Genomic DNA, 20157 nt, shown 5'->3' with positions numbered 1-20157 from the left:
AGAGGAGGGGGCAATGTGACCACAGAGGCAGAGATTGGAGTGATGTGGCCACAAGTGAGGGAATGCCAGCAGGCACAGGAAGCTGGAAGAGGCACAAAATGGATTCTCCCCTAGAGCGTCTGAGGGGAGCACAGCCCATGCTGACACCTTGATTTCTGCCCTCGTATGTCAAACTTCTGGCTGTGAGAGAATAAAGTGTTATTGTTTTAAACAACCAAGGTTGTGGCAATTTGTTACTGCAGCCACAGGAAACTAACATACTTCTCTCCGCATAAGTCAAACCATCAAACAACTCTTTGTTTCTACTCCAATTTGCTTATGCTGAAATGGCATTCTGAAATAGGTTTCTGAATACCCCCTCGGGTTTTTTTTTTTTTTAACTGAGGTTACTCTTCCTATGGAGTTCTGCTTTGTTGGCATGACACTTTGTACCTGTCTGGCTCAAAAGTTATTTCCAGGATAGGAGGCAGAATACATACTATGACGAATAATCAGCACAGCAACATAGTAAACAGCAGAGGTCTGCTCTCAGCTTCAACTTTAACCCTTTTTCACTCACGTCATTTCCAAATTCAGTCTCACTTTTATTTCATTTTAAAATTTATTATTATTATTTCTTGGTCGTGCCACGCGGCATTTGGGATCCTAGTTCCCCAACCAGGGATCGAACCCGCGCCCCCTGCAGTGGAAGCACAGAGTCTCAACTACTGGACCACCAGGGAAGTCCCCAGTCCCATTTTTAGTTCTACTACCTACCTTAATTCTCAGCTTCACTCTCACATTGAAATCCTTCTGATATCACTTACTTTTAGAAAGATAAAAAGGACCATCATTTACTGGACATATGCATTTGGGCACAAGGGACCAAGCTGGGAGTGTGGCACATGATATGGAACCTGAGATTACATGGCCAGTTAAGTGGAAGAGCTGGCATGCACAGCCAGGTCTGTTTAATACAAATGCCCCTACTCCTTCCACTGCCTTTCAAGTTTGGGATTCTGGATTGCTTTGGAGTCTTCAAAATCTGAAATCTACCTAAGTACCTCCTTTTTCCTTCCCAATCAACAGGAAGGACATTTTTGGGGCAGAAGAACTAGGAACTGTATTGTTTTCTCCTTCTTATTCTTTAATGCACTGTTAGGGACCAAATCAGGAGAAGGAAGGATAATGTGAAAGATGAGCAAAGAGGGTTTCTCTTCCTTCTTCAGAGTTCCTTAGTTAAGTCCTCTGGCTATGAATAGTATGTTATCAGGCCAGCGAGGAGCTCACATTCTGGCTCTGATACCTCAAAGCAAATGTCCATGATACAAAGCAACTTGAAATCAGTAGCTTGTACAGTGATTTTTTTCTAGGTCTTGGGAAAATGATCTGGCCACACTGCTGACAGTTGGCGAAGAACTAGAGCTCCCAATTTATTTGTGTTTATTTACCGAGCACTTCAATTTATCAGCCGAGATAGGTATAGCACAGCTTTCCTGGTCAGTAGACACAAACTGCCAAATACCAGCGTCCATCTCACTCTCAATTCATTTGTCAAGATGATTCGGCTAGAATAGCAGACTAGATAGCATGGTGACCAAGAGTAACAGTGCTGGTTCTACCACGCCACCACCTGACTCTGGGTAAGTCTCCTTTCATTCATTCTCTCATTCAGTCAGCTGTTTTTTAAAGCACCAAGGGCCTTGAAATCCTAGCTCTAGCACTTTTTAGCTTAGAAAGCTTTGTTAAGATAATCCAAACCTCACATTCCTTCTTTGTAAAGTGGAGATAATAATAGTGCCTTCTCTGTACAGTTCTTGTGAGAATGAAGTGCGATGATGTATATAAAAAGGTTAGCATGGTGCCTGGCATATAACGTCAGCTTTCCATTCGATATCAGGATAATCAGTTACTAAGCATTTATTGTGTTCTGAACATGGTACTATGTCCTGGGGCCACCCATCATTTGCACCATTTAGTGACTGCCTTCTTTGGGCCAGATCGGCAACTTTGATTATCTCAAATTGTCCTCGTAACAACTTGTAAGGCATGCATTATTTTCACTATCTTATAACTGAAGAAACTGAGTTCAGGGAAGTAAAGTTGAAGATTACACACCTAGTAAGTAGCAGAGCTGGGATTTGGACTCCTATCTGTCTGATTCCAAAACCCATTTACTATCATTCTGCCATGCAGCCTTTACTGTTAGCAAGAAGAATAAGACACATGTCCTGTTCACAATCTAGAGGGGGAACACATATATTAAAGAACTCATTGCAATACAACATATGTGATAACACCAGGTGTTATCGCATTGTTCTCATTCAGTTCTCGTAACAGCTCTGTGAGGTAGGTACTGTCATTATTCCCTTTTCACAGGTGGGGAAACTGAAGAACAGAGAGTTTATGGTGCTTGCAAATACTATAGTCCATATGCATGACCACTACACTCTAGTGCCATTCTGGAGAGCTAGAAACATCTGAACAGTGTGCTTGGGGTGTTCTAAGGGGTGTCAGTGACTATGCTTGTGAGAACAAGATAAGATTTCATAAGTGAGATGGTATGTGAGCTGAAACCTGCAAGTAATGCACCAAGTTGAGGGCTTCCTTGGTGGCGCAGTGGTTAAGAATACACCTTCCAATGCAGGGGACATAGGTTTGAGACCTGGTCCGGGAAGATCCCACATGCCCCGGAGCGGCTGGGCCGGTGAGCCATGGCCGCTGAGCCTGCACGTCCGGAGCCTGCGCGTCCGGAGCCTGTGCTCCGCAATGGAAGAAGCTACAACAGTGAGAGGCACGCGTACAGCAAAAAAAAAAAAAGAATGCATCAGGTTGACAAAGGGCGATGAAGAAGGAAGGGGAAAACCAGGCAGCGGAAACAGCACTTGCAAAGGCCCATTCTCTTCACTTTCTAAAGTCTATCCTTAAAGTACAATGGAGGTCCTTCATAGGTCTGATACAGAGGACATTCCATTTTTCTCCATTTATTTCCTCATATCTTTCTCCCCATCCCTATCTGACACTCATCATATTCCTCCTGCTGTCCTTCATATGCCACCTCTCCATTTCTTACTAGCTCTCACCTGGACCATTGCAATCACTTGGCAATAGCTTCCCCTTCTTTCACTCTGCCTTCCTTCAATCTATTTAAAAACACAGTTGCATATTGCGTTTTCAGCTCTGATCACCCATCTCCTCAGACTCTGAAATCTTTAAATCTCCCACTTTCTCCAGAGTAGTCTAAACTACACAGCCAGCAAGCCACTATCTTTAACAAAGTCTTGCCCTGTCTTTCAAATCTCTTATCACCTCATTTCTTTACGCTAACACTGGTCCTCAAACTTTGGTGTGAATCAGAATCTCCCCTGGGGTACTTATTAAAAATATACACGCCTGGGTTCCAACTCCAGATTCAACCTTAACGATTCTGTAAGTCTGGATTGTGGGAGTTTGTCGTTTGGTTTTGATGCTGGGGGACATCTATGTTGTTAAGTTTCCTCCTGGTATTTCCAACTCACTGAATTTTGGAAAACACTACACCAGTTTCAACTTTACCTAAATTTGGTAAGCTCCCCTATGCTTTCTCATTTAATTCGGGAGTTAAATTATTTTCTCCCAGAATCTCCAAATCCAACGCATCTTTCAAGACCCAGATCAAATGCCACCTCTCCCAGGAAGTCTTTCTTGCTCTCCTTCGCAGTTCTTTGATATTTAGTGGCACCTCTTGCTTATTCAGGAAGCGTCCAAGCCCCTGACAAGCCAATGAGTTTCTCCTGGTCGGGGAGAGAGCGACACATTCATCAAAGTCCGCCCCAACTCCTAGCCCTCAGGCGGGAATTCGGCGCAAGCACGATACTCTCAGAACACTGAATCGATAGTTCTTCCTGGAAAGCCAGGGCACACACACCCTCTACAGCCCACCTCAGATGCCCTTCCCCAGTTGTGAAACAAGGCACCAGCAAAACCACTCCGGATGTCAGTCTCCCCAAGGTCGGGGATCAGGGAATTGGAGGGCGGGCGGGGACTACTCAGGGTCTTGCTTTCAACTTTGAGCATGTAGCCCGCCACGCCAAGAAGAGACGGCAAAGACGCCTGCGCCTTCCGGCCCTCCCTCCCCACTCCAACCCCGGCGTTCGCCTAGCCTTCCGATTGGCTGCTCCTCGCACCAGCCGAGCCTCAGGGCTGCGGCCCACGTGGTACACTGGTCGTCGCGGGATTGGTTGTCCGGATCGGGCTGCCGCGGCAGCCGGCGGGGTAGCGAGGTGGAGCAGTGTGGAAAGCCCCAAGCCCGTACCTCTGGGACTGAACGGCGGCGGGTGGGCTGCGGTCAGCCTCTGCAGGCCTGGGCAGGCCTCCTGAGAGTCTAGGGCGTAAGAGTTTTGGGGGGTTCGGAAAGCGGGCTGCGGACCCCCTGCCTGAGGCTTTGGTTTGAGCCCTGGATCCGGCCTTCTGTTTCCCCGGAAGGATGGCGTCTCAGTCTTTCCTGAAGTTGGTGGGGTTTGGATGTTATTATTATTATTATCAGCAGTAGTATTGTTATTGTTGTTATTATTATCGTTTTGAGGATACACCGTGTATAAGTATTGGTGGTCCTGCGCAGGACGCCATGCAGAATGCCATGAGTTAGAAGCTGGAGGACGGAGGGCTTAGAGATGCTTGAGGGACGTCCTTAACCTATGTGAAATGTTGGAGGTAAGTCGGCTTTATAAACCGTGCTGATGCTTGTATAATCCAGGCGGTTAGGGTTTAGTAGGGAGGGTCGTTCACTGACTGAATTAAACTGTCGCTTATTGAGCCGCCTTCTGTGTCCCAGGCATCATTCTGAGTGTAATGGATGCAAAGGCCAGTAAGAGGAAGTCCTGGTTCTTTAGGAGCTCTGCGTAATGGGGCTGGTGGGAGAGACGGGAGGTGGGGGACGTGAATGGGTGAATAATTGGCGTGTGATGCGTACTGTGGTGGGAAAAAGTGCTGTGGGAGTCAGGAGGGGATGACTGAGGGAGTTAGGGACCACTTAACAGAGAAGGTGACGTTTGAACAAGGTTTTAGAACTACAGACTTTCTCCAGATTGAAAGGGGTAGAGAAGGCGCTCCAGACAGAGGAAAGCGTACTGAGGAAGAGAACTAGGAAAGTGTGCCCTCTGTGTGTGGCTGGAGCACACTTGGAGCTCTGCTCACAAGTTTCATGCTTTTAGACAAGGTTATTTAAGTTCTCTTAGCCTGTTTGCTTTTTGTAACGTGTACTTACTTCTGCACAGGTTGATGAGATAAAGCTTCGAGCCTCTAAACAGGCACTTTACTAGTTTCCCTCTCTTTGTGGAATTCAGTTGCTGAATGGAGAACACAGACCATAGCTGTACGTTTTTAACTATGGAGTATCAAGCTATTGACATTTATAAATGGCTGAAGGAGGCATGTTGTGTCTCCAGAATTGTTATTTAGATACAATGCTGAAAAGCTGGAGAGGTTGATATTGTTTGTGATCCTAGTACTTTAGCATAGCATGTCAGCGATAGTAAACTACGAGGTGTCATTTAGAATAAAATGCAGGCAGCTTTCTCATTCAGAAATTGATCATCCATGTTGTGAATTACCCAGGCTTTGCATCGTTTCCTTTATCTTGCCCATGGCCTGGAGAAAAATGAAATTAAACCTTGTATTTAGCTGGTAGTGGAAAAATATAAATCTGGTAATCAGACCTCAGTTTCTCTTTCCAGCATTGCTGTTATTTTGCTATGGACCTTTGTCAAATCCTAGCCTCCCTGGGTCTTGGACTCTTTAGCAGACTCTTGTATAAAATTTTTTATGACTATACTTTTCATCTTTGTTGGCAGCAGAATTGTAAATCAAATTATATGTTAAATGAACTGGAGTTTACTTTATAAAGGATTTTAGGAGAAAATCTTTTCTAAAGATTTTGCTTTAGAACGAGATTATAAATCCCTTCACAGACATCCCTGAGATTTTATCATGCATGGTGTTTGGACTCACTAAAACAAGAAATGTTTTTGAACTGTAAACGCTTCTCCACTCTACTCTGCATTTCAAAAATTTTAAAAAAGCACCTCCAAAACAAAACTTGTTCAAGTTGGCATTTTTGTACAGCAGAGTTGCTTGAGGTGAATAGTAGAAGATCAAATATTGAAAGCCCACGGTTGCAACTTATCTAAAAAGAAGTCTTTTCTTCTCATGGGCAAACCTAAGTTTTCTTGGATGTGAAAATAGGGTGTTGGGCTGCTCTTAGATAATACAAGGAGGTGAAAAGCAATGATGCAATGATGAGTGAAGTACAGTCTGACCTGGTATTGCCATTGCTTCAGTGTTGGCATTGACCAGGGTATGACCCCTTAATCTTCTCTCTGAGCTGATTCTGGTTGTGGTTTTTCCACATTGGTAATGTTTTAGCCTATTAGGATACTGGTTTTATTATGTGTAAGAGTGTTTAATATTCTTTTGAATTACTGATACTTTTCTGTTTTTCTTTGTAGGTTGAGGTGAAAAATATGGCTTTGATGTCTTCATGGAAAACTGCATTATTTCAATCCTGAATCTGGTTCGGTTCCCTTATTGACTTATTACTATATTAAAAATGTTTATTTAGCAGTGATTGTAAAATGAAAGTAATTAACATGTACATGTTTTTTGGGGGGGAGACTAAGGGGAAACAGGTGTTCAGCCTAGAAAAACATTTCTCATTGGATTTCCTGTGAAGTCAGTGTGTCTTGGGTTTAACTTTGAAACAAATTAAAAAATTTTTAAATTAAAAAAAAAGTTTACTTAACTATGCTATTTGTTCTGGTAAAACCTTGTGGTTTAATAAAAATTTTTGCAAATATCCATTATATTCTTCTCTTGGTACATAAAAGTGTTAATATTTTAAAATCTATAGGACATTCTATTTCAAAATTTAGTTCTATTATCTTAGTGCTGTCAGAAAATGTGCTTTGAATTGCTAAAATGAGTTGTATTGGACAACACCTGTCTCAGCAGAGGCACTTAAAAATCATTTTCATCCTTCCTCTTGTAGTAATGATTTTTTTTTTAACCCGTATGTTTTTAACCTGTATGTTTAACCCTGCCAATCCAGTGGCAACTTAAGTGTTTGTGCAGTATTTCACTTGAGAAATAAGGTATTTCACTCAAGATTGAAGTCTTGCTGTTGGAGAATAGGATTTCTCTCCAATATTGGATTAGCAAAAAAAGCAAAATGTTAATACAGAATGCCTCAAAAAATCAAAGGTAGGGGCTTCCCTGGTGGCGCAGTGGTTGAGAGTCTGCCTGCTGATGTAGGGGACACGGGTTCGTGCCCCAGTCCGGGAAGATCCCACATGCCACAGAGCGGCTGGGCCCGTGAGCCATGGCCGCTGAGCCTGTGCTCTGCAACGGGAGAGGCCACAACAGTGAGAGGCCCGCGTACCGCAAAAAAAAAAAAAAAGTCAAAGGTGGCCTGAATGAAAAATTTAAATACCTCGACTAATCTTTCAGTTTCCACATAATCATGACATGGAACGGCTCTTTGCCAAAAAACATTTATTCTTAAAATTTACTTAAGCGTTTCGTAGAAACTTTAGTAATAGCCAGAATAATTCATGTCAGCTTAGCAAACTCTTAACAGCAAGCAGAAAGAGCTTATGAAAAGATCCTGTCTTTACACAGTCATAGTTAGGGCAGTATTTTACTTCATCTCTTCACTAATAGCTTTGCTTTCACACTGAAGTCTTCAGACTATTCTGTATATACATTCAACCCCTATTTTCCTGTAACCAGTTTCCCAAGGAAGATATGTGTGGTTCACAAAGGGATCTTTAAAAGGTGATAAACTATAGCAAATGTTACTTAACAAATGAGTCTCAGCATATGGAAGGAGAAAGTGTTTCTAAGTATTTCTATAAAAAGCATGTCCGTGGTAGGGGTAGTGGGGTGGTGGTGGGATGAACTGGGAGACTGGGATTGACATGTATACACTGATGTGTATAAAAGCGATAATTAATAAGAACCTGCTGTATTAAAAAAATAAATAAAATAAAATAAAGCAGGTCCATATTTCATACTGTTTGCAAACCGATAAAACCTATTCCTAATAGGCAGATAAATGCTTTCCTTTCTCAAAAGGCCTGCTTCCCCTTCACTACCCACTCTACGAGGTCTAACTTGGGTTTTTCCTGAAAGCTTGTATACCTCTTGTCCTTTAAGGAAGGGGACAGGAAAAGCTTCTGTGCCGAGTACCCTGTTTGATCCCCTTCTCTATGCTGACCCTCACATCCCCTGCCAGTCCTGATTCTCTCACTCTGACCAGCTCGGTCAACTCTAAGTAGAGGTGTCTACGGAGCAAGCTAAAAGGTTAAGATCAACGAGTACATCCTTTTAAAGAAATCCATGTGGCTGTTTAAAGTTCATACCATTATTAATTGAGGATGATCAAACAATGCTATTTACTGTGCGGAAAAGCAGCCCTCTGGCCTTATAGCGCAGTCATTTCGTTGTGAGACAAGGTGCTAATCCCTTTCAGTTCTCAGGGGAGTACAGTTTAATCAGATGCTGTACTTGTGTTGGATAACCTGTGATGGGACAAGCTCGGTGACTCCTCACGTAATTAAACACACAGCGATAACAAAACACATAGCCAGAGGTGGCGAGAACGGTGTCATTCACGCGGTTTTTACGACAGAGTGGGCACACAGTCTTCATTTGGGGCAACAGGGGAGAATCAGAATTGTAGTCTAGATGTACCGGTGGTGGTGGAGTAGGCAGGGCAGTCAATGACTTGATGGTTTCTTCGTTTCCGGATGAATACCACCACTCAAGGAACTGCAGGAAGAATACACCCACCGAAAGGCCAGTAGAGAGGCATGAGGCGGCACCTCCCACGGCTTGCTTCAGAGCTGACTTTATCTTCTCGCCAACGCTGTTTGGAGAACAGAACAAGGAGGCAAAAGGAGAAACTGTTTATTTAGGTACAATCACAGAAAAACTAATATGCGTGTAATTCTTACACTTTTCATTAGAATCGTTGATTCAGCTTGGGGATTGAATAGTTGCTGGACTGGCGTTTTCTCTTGTAAGTGTCTATTCGAAACAATTCCTCTTTCTGACCTACCGTATTTTAGGAGTTCTAGGAGCTAAGCTTTGTTTTTAATGACTAGGGCTTTGTTGCTTTGTGTTTTGAGAAAGAAATAATGAGCCATTGATTATATAGACCTTTTATGGGGGTGGAAGATAGTATATCCAGAAAAAGAAATAACTCACTTAAAAAACAACTCAGCAGTACTGAGGAATATATTTGAACTTGTCAGAGAACACAGACACTAGGAGCGGGATAGCACCATGGTTAAGAGCAGTCTTTAGAATTGTATTGATCTGGCTTGAATCTCAGCTCTGCCGCCTATTAGCTGTGTGGCCTTGGCAAGGTACTCAAATGTTAGAACTTAGTTTCCTCAACTGTTAAATGGTGCTAATGCATTTATTTCATTGAGCTGTGATGAGGATTGAGATAATATATGTAAACACCTAGCACAGGGCCTGGTACATAGCAAGTGTGTGCAAAAATGTAGCCAGTATGATGAGGAATTTTACCAGGATGGAAATCCTTGTTTTATGGACACAAGAATTTTTCGATGATTTTATGAAATACCCCAAAGTGGACTGAAGGGGGTAAATTTCATAAAATTGGGATAAGATTTTAGGATTTATTAATCAAATATGTTGGGGAAATGTTAAGCCTTACCTCCCAGCTGGTTGCTGCATCATGCTGGCTTCGGCTGGTTTGTGCTCCAGAGCTTGTATATCCTGAACTGTAAGTCGACCTAGCCGAACCCCAGCCAGACTCAGCAGTGGTGAGTGATGCTGAGCCTTTCCTAGGATGTATCGAAGCTGCTGTACAAGAAACCAGCCTTCCCAGGCCATGTTAACAAATGGGTAGGCTGCCAAAAAGGCTCTGTAAAATCGTTTCCAGCGGGAAGTAGGGGGATGGATGGAATATTCATCCTCTTCTCTCAGGCTAGAAATCAGCTTCTCCAGCTTCACTTTCAGATAGGGAAGAAGAACCAGGAAGATAACTGACTTCCAAAGCTGCTTCTTTGGGAGACCAGCACTGGCCAATCTCTGAAGCTTGTGTGTGTCTCCCATTACGATCCTCTTTAAGCCATAAAAGTTTTCAGAAAACGAGGCGCTGGTTTTAGACAGATAATGTTGCTGGAGCAGAAGATCTAGCAGGGTGAAGATTTCATCAAACCACTTCCACAAGAAGCCGTAGCGGGCAGGATTTGATTCTGCAAGAACCTAAAGCAAAATAAATAAATGAAATTCATTCCATTACACAGCTACTATGCCTTGTATTTATATTTCCTTTTTTTCCCTCTGAATTTCCACACTTTTCTTTCTGGGTCTACCTTAACCTCCCTTTAGTGCTGGGTATTCAGTACACATAACAAGAGACTCCATAACCATTAAATCATGTGATGTGCATTATATGCTAATTGGTTATTTCAAAACTTAGGCCAAGAAATAAATTCAGATTATTGGCTTGGTTTTTACCCGGACGTTCCTAAAACTTTTCAGAGAATTAAATCCTTACCTTGACCACATGATGAAGAGCAGGTCTCACTGCTGTCATTAAACTGTCCTGTGCTACCACCTCAAAGATGGATGGCTGGTCATCCACCGAAGCAGTTGTGATGTGAGCCCCGTGCTCAGCCATAGTTTCGTGTGTGCACTGGGTTTTACTTTGCCCACAAACTCTCTAGTAAGCATGGACTTTCTGGGGGTGCCAGATGGGTGCTATTTTACAGGAACTGGGCAAAAAAGACCTCTTCCGGAGGCAGAGGGGAGGGGTCTCAAGGGAAGGTGAAGAATGAAGTCAACGCGGACACCCACGTTAGGGAAGTAGTGTGTGGGAGAGGTGAGTTGATTAATGCTGCACCTCACAAGGAAAAGCATGACTACGGGGGGACAGGTATGGCGAAGGAGCGCTGGCCTCTCGAGCGGCAGTCCTGGAGGCGGCCAATCACATACTCCCAATCCGGAGGGCTCAAAAGCCAGGCGGCTCTGAGGGATCGAAGGTGCCAGTGCAGGCCGGCCCCAACGGCCTGGCTCAGCTGTGGGCTGTGCAATCCCGCCGCCCGCGCCAGTCCTTGCGAGCTGACCCCAGGCGAGGGGCGAGGAACCCGCGACGCCGCGTTTAAGAGGAGGTCTCGGCTTTCTGTCAGAAGCCGCAACCGGAAATAGAAGCCGCTTGGAGCCCGATGGCCGTGGAGAGGCGCTCTAGCCCCGAACGCGGCCCCGCGACCGGAACTAGAGAACTCTATGATCTCACAGGGACTTCCGCTTCCGCCCCCAGCGGGCTCGGTTGGAGAGGAGTTTTCCGCTGGTAGGTTTTACTTTTCTTAGCTGGTTTTGCATCGCTGTCTTGTTGGAAAGCCACGGCTCTGATATCTCTCTACAGAGTCTTTTTGGCAAGGTGTTGGGTCGCCGCACTGACGTCTGGCGCCCGGAGCCAGAGCTCGGCCTGTTGCTGAGGCCTTTGTTCCCTGGGGCAATAGAGAGAGGCGAGGGACCCAAGGGAATGTGGAGATGGAAGGCTCACTTTGCTTGCGGCGGGTGTGGTGGCTCACTATTTTTGCCGCCTTCGGGAAGGATTTGAAGCGACAAAGCCGAGATAGAAGCCTTAGCCTTATGGCTGCCAATTATTAACAAAAAAAAAATTTCCTGCTGTTGTTCAGAATTTGGGACGATTTTTTTCATTCAAGCTGGTACCTTAATTGTCTTCTAGGTTAGGTTACGTTCAGGCAGAACTCTAGGCACTTGCAACACTAAATGAAAATGGTTCCTACCCTCGAACACGGTAGGATGCGTCACATTAGCGATATGAATACAGTGCTAAAACGGAGTGATGCTGTTGAATTCTAACTCGCATGAATTGGGGAGACTTGGCAGACAAGGTACTTTTCATTGTATACCAAAGTAAATGTAATTAACCTGACCTTTTGCAAACTACTTTTACATGTTATGCAATTGCCTTGAGTAGCTGCAGGTTTACTGAATTTGGATAATAGTTAAAGTTCATCTCCTCTCTCTCCAACCTCTCCCCTCAACCCCTGGGCTAAATAGCTAGAAGTAGAAGTTTGCTTACTTTATACCATAGAGGACGTTATGGTATAAAGACAGTTAATTGTTTCACATAATGAGAACGCTGGAACAAGGTTTGGGTTTAGTTGTTTCAATAGGAGAAATAAAATCTTGCAAATTAACCTTAATTGTGGTTCCAAAAAGTGTTTCAGGGAATTCCCTGGCGGTCCAGTGGTTAGGACACTGTGCTTCCACTGCAGGATGCATGGCTTGGATCCCTGGCCAGGGGAACTAAGATCCTGCATGCAGCGTGGCCAAAAAAAAAAAAAAAAAAAAAGTGTTTTATAGTCTGATTGGATACCTGCTGGAGAAAGTCACATTGATGGAAGATTTTACCTTACAGAGTTTTAAGGAGTAGAGATAATGTATCTACATAAAACACCTAGCTGTAGCTTCTTGGTCAGTGGTATCTCTTACAGAGAGGCTTTTCTTAAGTGAACAGCAAAAAGACAAAGTTGAGAAATAGCATCACCTAAGACGAGTGGGAAGTTAGTTAAACATTGGAATCAGGGTTCTTTGGTTACAAGCAACAGAAAACAGGCTAATTTAAACTAAAAAATTTATTAGAAGAATATGGAGTAGCTAACAAAATAAGGAAAACCAACTCTGAGGGAACAGGAATTACACAGTCCTACTGGATGTTTCTAGCAAGAATTAGCAAAGGGTCATGCAGGCATCGCTGTTGCAATGAACGAGCTTCAACAAATTTCTGTCACTGTACTTATGATTCAGATGCCTATTGACTGACCTTGGTTCAGATTTCATCTCCACTCGCTGTTTCACTCTTAGCCAGAAGAGTGCAAGACACCTTAATAGTCCTTTGAGAATATTCCAAAAGTAAACTGATGTTGTTATGTGAGAAAAAAGGCAGTCAAAAATAACAATGTCAATTATTACAGCCAATAAATAATAAACACCTCATCACAAATCCCACTCCCAGGTTTATGGTGTAATAAGCAAGACACAGAAATTGATTGCACTTATGTTAAAAGGTGTGAAGAGCCATCAGATAGGTTAATATGGTGAGTTTAGAGGAAGAGACAATAAGAGCTGGGAGAAATGAGGCCGTTCAAACTAGCTTAAACAGAAGCTATATTGGCCTTTGTAACCAAGGGGAAGATCGTTTTTAACCTCACGTTTTATCTCAGCTTCTTTCTGCCAGTTGCTTTCTAATACAGCGATGTAACCTGGTATCTCCTGCATCTTATATCAGGACCAGATGTCCACTGAGAAGGTTTTGTGGATTAGGTGGACCTCAAAAGATGAGTACATTTGGAGAAAGTCAAATTGTTTGCTTTAAATATAGAGAGGAAAATAGACCAATAATACATAGTCTATACTGTTGACCATAATATAGAGGCTCTTAAATGCTAGTTTTAGTACTTTGCTTGTGGACATTCATTCATTTATTCCTGAATAATTTACTTATTCATTTATTACTGAATACATCCTGTGCGCCAAGCATTATGCTAAGTGCTGGGTAGACAGTAGTAATAAAAACAGACTTGGTATCTGCCCTCATGGAATTTACAGTCTAGTTGGGGAGAGAGATACTAAACAAGTAAAGAGACTAATATATAATTTACAAATGGAATAAGAGGGCTATGATGGGGGTGGCAGTGGGGCCTGGGAGAGAAGAACCTTTTAGACTGGGTAATCAGGGAGTGCCTTTATGAGATTACAATTAAAGTGAGACCTAAATTATAAGCCAGCCAGGCCTGTGTGGAGTTGGGGAAAACGAATATTAGGTAGGAGGAGCGGTAGTTGTGAAGGCCCTAGGATGGGAAAGAGCTTGGCCTATTTGAGAGCTGCAAAAGCTAACAAGAGGTGAAATGAAGAGGAAATGAGGAGTGACTGAAAAGGATAAAATGATATTAAGAGAGGTAGACAGGAGCCTAACCACTCATAGGCCATGGGAAGGAAACTGGATTTTAGTCAAAGTATAATGGGAGGTCATAGAAGGATTTATACACCGGAGTCATGACCAGGTTTATATTTTTAAGATGACCCCTTAGTGGTTCTGTGGTTACATTTACTTTGTGAAAATTCATCAAGCTTTATATTTTTGGTGTGTACTTTTTGGAATGTTAGTTTATACTTCAAAAAAAAAGTGAAACAAAAATCTGGCTGCTGTATGAATAATGGTTGGGAAGAGAGTTGAGGTTTCTAGTAGTTGAGGCAAGAGGCGATGGTGGCTTGGAATAATGAGGTGAATAGAAGGGATTGGATGAATTTGAAATATATTTTGAAGGTAGGATTGACAACTTGGAGATGGAATGAATGTGGCAGTTAAGGGAGAGAGAAATCAAGAATGACCCCCAGATTTCTGGCTAGTAATTTCTGGCAGTGTAATTTGTTCAAATAATTGCAATCATAGCAAATATTTACACAGTCCATACTATGTGCAGGCATAGTTCTAAGTGTTTTACGTACACTAATTCACTTCATCCTTGTAATAATATTATGATTGGATATTAGTATTTCTCCCATTTTGTAGATGAGAAAACTAAAGAGCAAAGAAATGGGGAAAACTGGGAGAAGGATAGGTTCTGTACCAATTAGGAAATGAGGAGCTGTTGAAAGTTTCTGAACCGGGGAGAGGTATGAATCAAAGATTTTTCTGGTGGCATCTCTACAAAATCCACCTCTGTCTTCTGTGAGTTGTACCTGGAACCACAGTTTTTAAACACCTCCCCCAATACTCCTATGATTTGCTTAATTTGGGTGGGCCATATGTGCAGACTTACGATCAGTGCGGTTAGCAATTTGGTGGTGAAATTTGGGGACTAGGTCAAGGCTAGAGATAGATATTTTGGAGTCATATGGGTAGGAAAAATGATTGAACCCATGGTATTGCTAAAGGGTTAGTGTAAAGAAAATGTATGAATATAGAACTTAAAAATAAAATGCTTGCTACTTTCTCCCTCAGACACCATCCTATATCTCTTCTCTTTCAGCTATACTTTCTTATGGAGTTATCTGTTTTCATTTCCTTACCTCCCATTTATCTTCACACTTCTTCAGCATGGCTTTTGCCTTCATTATCTCTGCTGATGGTCTCAGCAATGACATCGAAGACCTTTGTGCTGCTAAATCCTTGGACACTTTTCGGCCCTTCCTCCTTTTCTCTCTAGCAACTGTTGTTGTTGACCACTCACTCATACATTTATCCATTCAACAAACTTTGGGGAGGGGGCGGCTAGGCCTCAGAGATATAGTATATAGGTCCTATACTTTCATAGAACTCTAAAAACGTCCTAAATGATTATGACCACCAGCTTTTCCTTCTGCCTCTCTACTTCTCAGTCCCCTTTGCACTTTGGTTTCCCAACTTCTGCCTCAGGCTCTCATTCTTCACATTCCTCTTCTTCTTTTTTTGGTTAAAGACTTTATTATTACTTAGAGCAGTTTTAGGTGGGAAGTTTTCGTTTTGAGGGGAAGGTACAGAGATATCTAGGTCTTGGTTTCTGAAAGGAACTTACTTTTGTGTAAGCACGCCTGTTACATGCTGGGCGCCTTACCTACTTTAAGCTTCACAAGCTGGAGAGAGTTATATCACTGGATTTATTTCACAAGTAAGACTAAGGTTGAGGAGACGTTAAGTAACTTTCCTAATCACATTCAGGACAGGGATTCGATCTCAGATGGATTCAAACTCAGATCTGAGGCCATGTCAACCTCTTTTCCTTGCACCACTCTCCTCCAGTCCCACTGCCCTTGTATGGTCTTGGGCTGGATCACCATTGTCCACATTCCTGAACTGGCCAGGGAAATTAGCTGGGTTTTTTTGTTTGTGTTGTTTTTAAGAAAACAGGATGTTTCACTAGCCCTATGTGTAAGTTTTTAGAGAACTCCTGTGCGAGGAAACAAATCCAGGGAATGTCAGCTTGTTTAATAGATCCGTTCCGATCGTCAGTGAACTTCCTCGAGGCCCGGACCTCAGGTCACTTCCCGACTGCGCAAAATTTTTCCGTCTCCAAGGCGACCAAGATGCCCGCCTTTCTGGTTCTCCCGCGCGCGCCTGGATGACGTCACACGGTGAGGCCGTCTGACGTCACACGCCGAGGCCATCTGACGTCAGAGTTTCCTGTCCACCATGTTTGTCCCTGGCAAAGTGGGTTTTGCGCAGTGGCTTAGACCTGGAGAAGGAGTCGTGGCGTGCAGGAAACCATTACAGCACTGCTCTCTGGCTGCTGCTGACACCCCTGCCCTTGCCTCCGGTGAGTTCAGGGCGGCTAACTTTGGGGTGTGTCCCTCTTTTGGGGAAGGGAGCCACGCTTGGTTGGAGACGGGCGGAGGAGAGCAATCTTAGGAGCGTGACCGTTGAAGATGGAGTGAGCCGTCGGGTGTGACCGTTATGAGGAAGAGGGTTGGAGAAAGGGACTCCACCGCTGGAGCGGGGTGAGGGAATCCGCGGAGTGGCAACTGGGAGTTGGGGGGCACTGGGGAAAAGATGTTCGAAGTGGGGGGTTAGGAGGGCCAGAGGCCAGGGGTGTGGCCGGTAGAGACTGGAGGCCGAGGGGAGAACCTTCTTCCCAGTTTGGCGTCGTTCACTGAGAGGCTGGGACGTGTCCAGGTACCAGAAGGGGAAAGGGGTTCCCCCAGAGTTTTGCTCATAGGTGGGCAGACCTCACCCGTCTTCTGTAATTTGAGGTTGAGACACTTCTCCCTCACCTCGTAATGGAGGAACATATCCCTAGAATCTTGACCACCTGGGGAAAAAAGAGGAATTCCTGACATTGGAGAACGGGAAGAGAAACCTCCAGAATTGACCCGTTGTGAGAGAGGGGGAAGCAGGTGGGAGTAAATCTTAGCCCGGAGTTTTTTCTTTCTGGTCTTAGAAGGAGCGGTCTGGTTTGAGGAAAGACTGTAGATTAAGACAGAGGTAAAGAAACTGGAACTTCCTGTTATTCCATATTCTTTGAATCCAAAGAATTGATTCATGCTCTTTGTTTTCAGAGCACTGAAAACGGTGCCCATTTGCGGGGCAGACTTTTTTTCAACTCACCTGGCTGCTTCATTATGAAGCAGTGTGAATAAAATGTGAATGCTTCATTAAACTTTGACTTTTAAGAAGTGTTTTTTAAATGCCAAACACTGTTATAATCATGTGGTTTAAAAGAGAAAGTAAAGAAAACTCAGTAAGTTTAGAAAAGGAAGAATGACAAAGGAAGTGGTCTCAGTGAGGAACAATTTAAATTATTAATCACCTCCCTGGTATAATTCTGTTGCTTAGCCTCAGGGTACACTTACAGAGTCATAATAGAAAGCAGCAGATGAAGGAGATGCAGCTGTACAAGAAAACGTGTAACACATTCCAGTGATGACTAAGCGTGGTGGTAAGATGAGAACTGTTTGCAGGTATCTTAGTAGTTTTAAACTCCCAAAGAAGCAGAAAGTATAGTGTGTTCTGCAAATAACCTCACTGAAAATTGGGTGGTAAAGGTAATACAAAGCTAACATTGTGACTTAAGAGACTCAAGAAAGTCCAGTTCTTCCATCTTTTCTTTTTCTTCTTTGACACACCCGTATTTTAAAATATTACGAACCAAGCTGAACAGGGAACGAATCAGGTAGGACGCATTTTCGTTTCTTCCTTCTTTTCTCTCCTTCCAGGCCTAAGTTTTCCAGAGTTTATTTCAGTTAAGAATTGGATGTAAAACTTTTGAGCTTTTTTCTTACCGGATAATATTAACATATTATTTTGTGGTCATTTTTAAATGGAAATTGCAGGTGTGTCTGTTGTAATGAGTTGTCTGCTGTCATTTCTTAGGCAATAAATGATACCTGAAGATGCCATTGTCTTTGCATTATTGAAATATCTGATTAGCACCTCTCACCCTTGTAATGAAAGATTGCTGAGATGACCTTTCTGCTTTATAATTTGGTCAACTGTTCACTTTTTCCCTACTAGCACCAACTGTGTGAAGTCCTACTTTATGCGAAGAGGGGATTTAGTGGCCTCGCCAACTCTAATTTAGCTGCCATTTCCCAGAGAGCCATTTGAAATTAAGACCCTATTAATTTTTTTCTGGCCTTATTCTCTTTACGGGCACCGGAAGGAGGGAGGAATAGTTGAGAAGGGACTTTTACAAGCTATATTTAGTAGAAACTAGGTTATGTTAAATCTAGATGTATAATCCTGTACAGGGAGACCTTTTCTGAAATGCAGTGACATACTCTGGGCTAGGAAAGTTAGAGTGATTGTGCTTTTGACTATGGCAGCGTTATTATTATTATTTTTTAACAATGTCCTGAGGTCATACCTCAGGTCCTCAGAACAGCCGGTGACTTCTCTAGTTTGATCTGCTAAAAAGGTAGTGTGAATTCCAGCTCCATGATGGCTTGGCTTTGCCCTGGGACTCTCCTGAGGAATAAATTCTCCCCCAGCTCCCAGAAGGAACTTGATTTTTGAGGCTCTTCAGCAAATACTTGACTTATTCTTTGAACTCTATCTTGACTGCTTTTTCTTTGGCTTCTAAAGCAAACAACAGCTTTTTTTTTTTTTTTTTTTTGGTGTACACGGACCTCTCACTGCTGTGGCCTCTTCCGTTGCGGAGCACAGGCTCCGGATGCGCAGGCTCAGCGGCCATGGCTCACGGGCCCAGCCGCTCCGCGGCATGTGGGATCCTCCCGGACGGGGGCACGCACCCATGTCCCCTGCATTGGCAGGCGGACTCTCAGCCACTGCGCCACCAGGGAAGCCCCAGACAACAGTTTTCACCATCTTATGTTTTAGAGAATCTGACCATATTCATCTCTGGTGTGTGATTAAGAGTGTCTCATTAAAACAACAACAACAACAACAACAAAAAAACAATGTCTCATTTAAAAATATATACAGGGACTTCCCTGGTGGTGCAGTGGTTAAGAATCCGCCTGCCAATGCAGGGGACATGGGGTTTGATCCCTGGTCTGGGAAGATTCCACATGCCACGGAGAAACTAAGCCCGTGCGCCACAACTACTGGCCCCACGCGTTGCAGCTGTTGAAGTCCACGTGCTCTGGGGCCCATGTGCTGCAACTGCTGAGCCTGCATCCTGCAACTAATGAAGCCCGCGCACAGCAACGCAGAGTAGCCCCCGCTCACCACGACTGGAGAAAGCCCACGTGCAGCAACGAAGACTCAACGCAGCCAAAAAATGCATACATATGCAATTTTTTGAGGTGAAATTCACATAACATAAAATTAACCATTTTAGAGTGAGCAGTTTGGTGGCATTTGGTACATTCACAGTGTTGTGCAACCCCGACTCTTCTCATTTGTTTTTGTTTAGGCTGGTTTATTTTTATTTTGGGGGAGTTTCTTTTGGCTTAAGTCGGGAACTGACATGATAAAATGTTGCTCTGCCAATATGTGTAAGGGATATTTCATTACTGTTGTGTAGGACAGTGCGAGATAAGAGAGTGGTGTGTTTCTCCTTTCTTTTGAAAAGCAGGGGTTCTTAATTTAGGGTCTAAGATCATGTACTTGATTCTCTCCTCTTCCCTGAAATTTTGTGGGCTGGTACATTATTCTCTAGTAAGAACTTAGTGCTCACAATGTAAAAGGACAGAAATCTAGTCCTCGATGATGAAATTTGTTAGGGGAAGTAATGAAATGTGTGGGTCACTAATAAAGGTACGATTTAAGACTAGGTTAATTTAATGTTTAACAGATCATGCTGAAATTTTCTGTTAAAAATTTAATATATGTGAATGTGTATGAGAGCTTTAGAAAACAGAACGATTTTGGTGCCCTTTTTCAAAGAAACAGTGAGAAATTCCAAGCAGCTTTTGTCTTTAAATGTTAAGCAAGTTTTAACTTTTGATGATCCCAAAGGATTAGAGTGGTGTAACTTCATCCTGGATAGACTATAATGGCCTTGAGCTGTGGCCCTCCTGTCAGGCTCTAGTACTGTAATCATTTCTGTATACTGGTTTTCCTCTTTGTATATATAAGTTCTTAGATGATAAACTTCACATTTATTCCAGGTCTTTTTTTTTATTAATTAATTAATTAATGGCTGTGTTGGGTCTTCGTTGTTGTGCATGGGCTTTCTCTAGTTGCGGTGTGTG

General features: G+C 43.2%; 2 protein-coding genes and 1 non-coding gene across 3 annotated transcripts in view; 2 read left to right on the top strand and 1 right to left on the bottom strand.

The window, feature by feature from the left end:
• The first annotated feature begins 6246 nt into the window (after positions 1-6246).
• LOC132415626 (Z30 small nucleolar RNA) lies at positions 6247-6343 on the top strand. Its single transcript, XR_009517346.1, has one exon. It is a non-coding gene; the product is annotated as a Z30 small nucleolar RNA (small nucleolar RNA).
• Positions 6344-7489: 1146 nt separating this feature from the next.
• On the bottom strand, positions 7490-11158 carry LOC132415146 (peroxisome assembly protein 12-like). The gene is made up of 3 exons (XM_059998301.1): positions 10550-11158; positions 9701-10254; positions 7490-8881 (listed from the first exon to the last, which is right to left on the bottom strand). Exons 1-3 carry the CDS (start codon positions 10670-10672, stop codon positions 8482-8484), a joined length of 1077 nt encoding a protein of 358 aa, XP_059854284.1. The 5' UTR covers positions 10673-11158; the 3' UTR covers positions 7490-8481.
• A 145-nt stretch (positions 11159-11303) lies between these two features.
• The window catches only part of LOC132414550 (AP-2 complex subunit beta-like), a 79600-nt gene continuing 70746 nt past the window's right edge, over positions 11304-20157 (top strand). The window contains 1 exon segment of the mRNA XM_059997198.2: positions 11304-11341. The gene's annotated coding sequence lies outside the window, so the exon portion shown is untranslated.

This window comes from Delphinus delphis, chromosome 19 (genome assembly GCF_949987515.2).
Source record: "Delphinus delphis chromosome 19, mDelDel1.2, whole genome shotgun sequence".
Classification (NCBI taxonomy): Eukaryota; Metazoa; Chordata; class Mammalia; order Artiodactyla; family Delphinidae; genus Delphinus; species Delphinus delphis.
The sequence above is the reverse complement of the archived record's forward strand: the minus strand, read 5'-3'. Positions and strand labels throughout refer to the sequence as shown.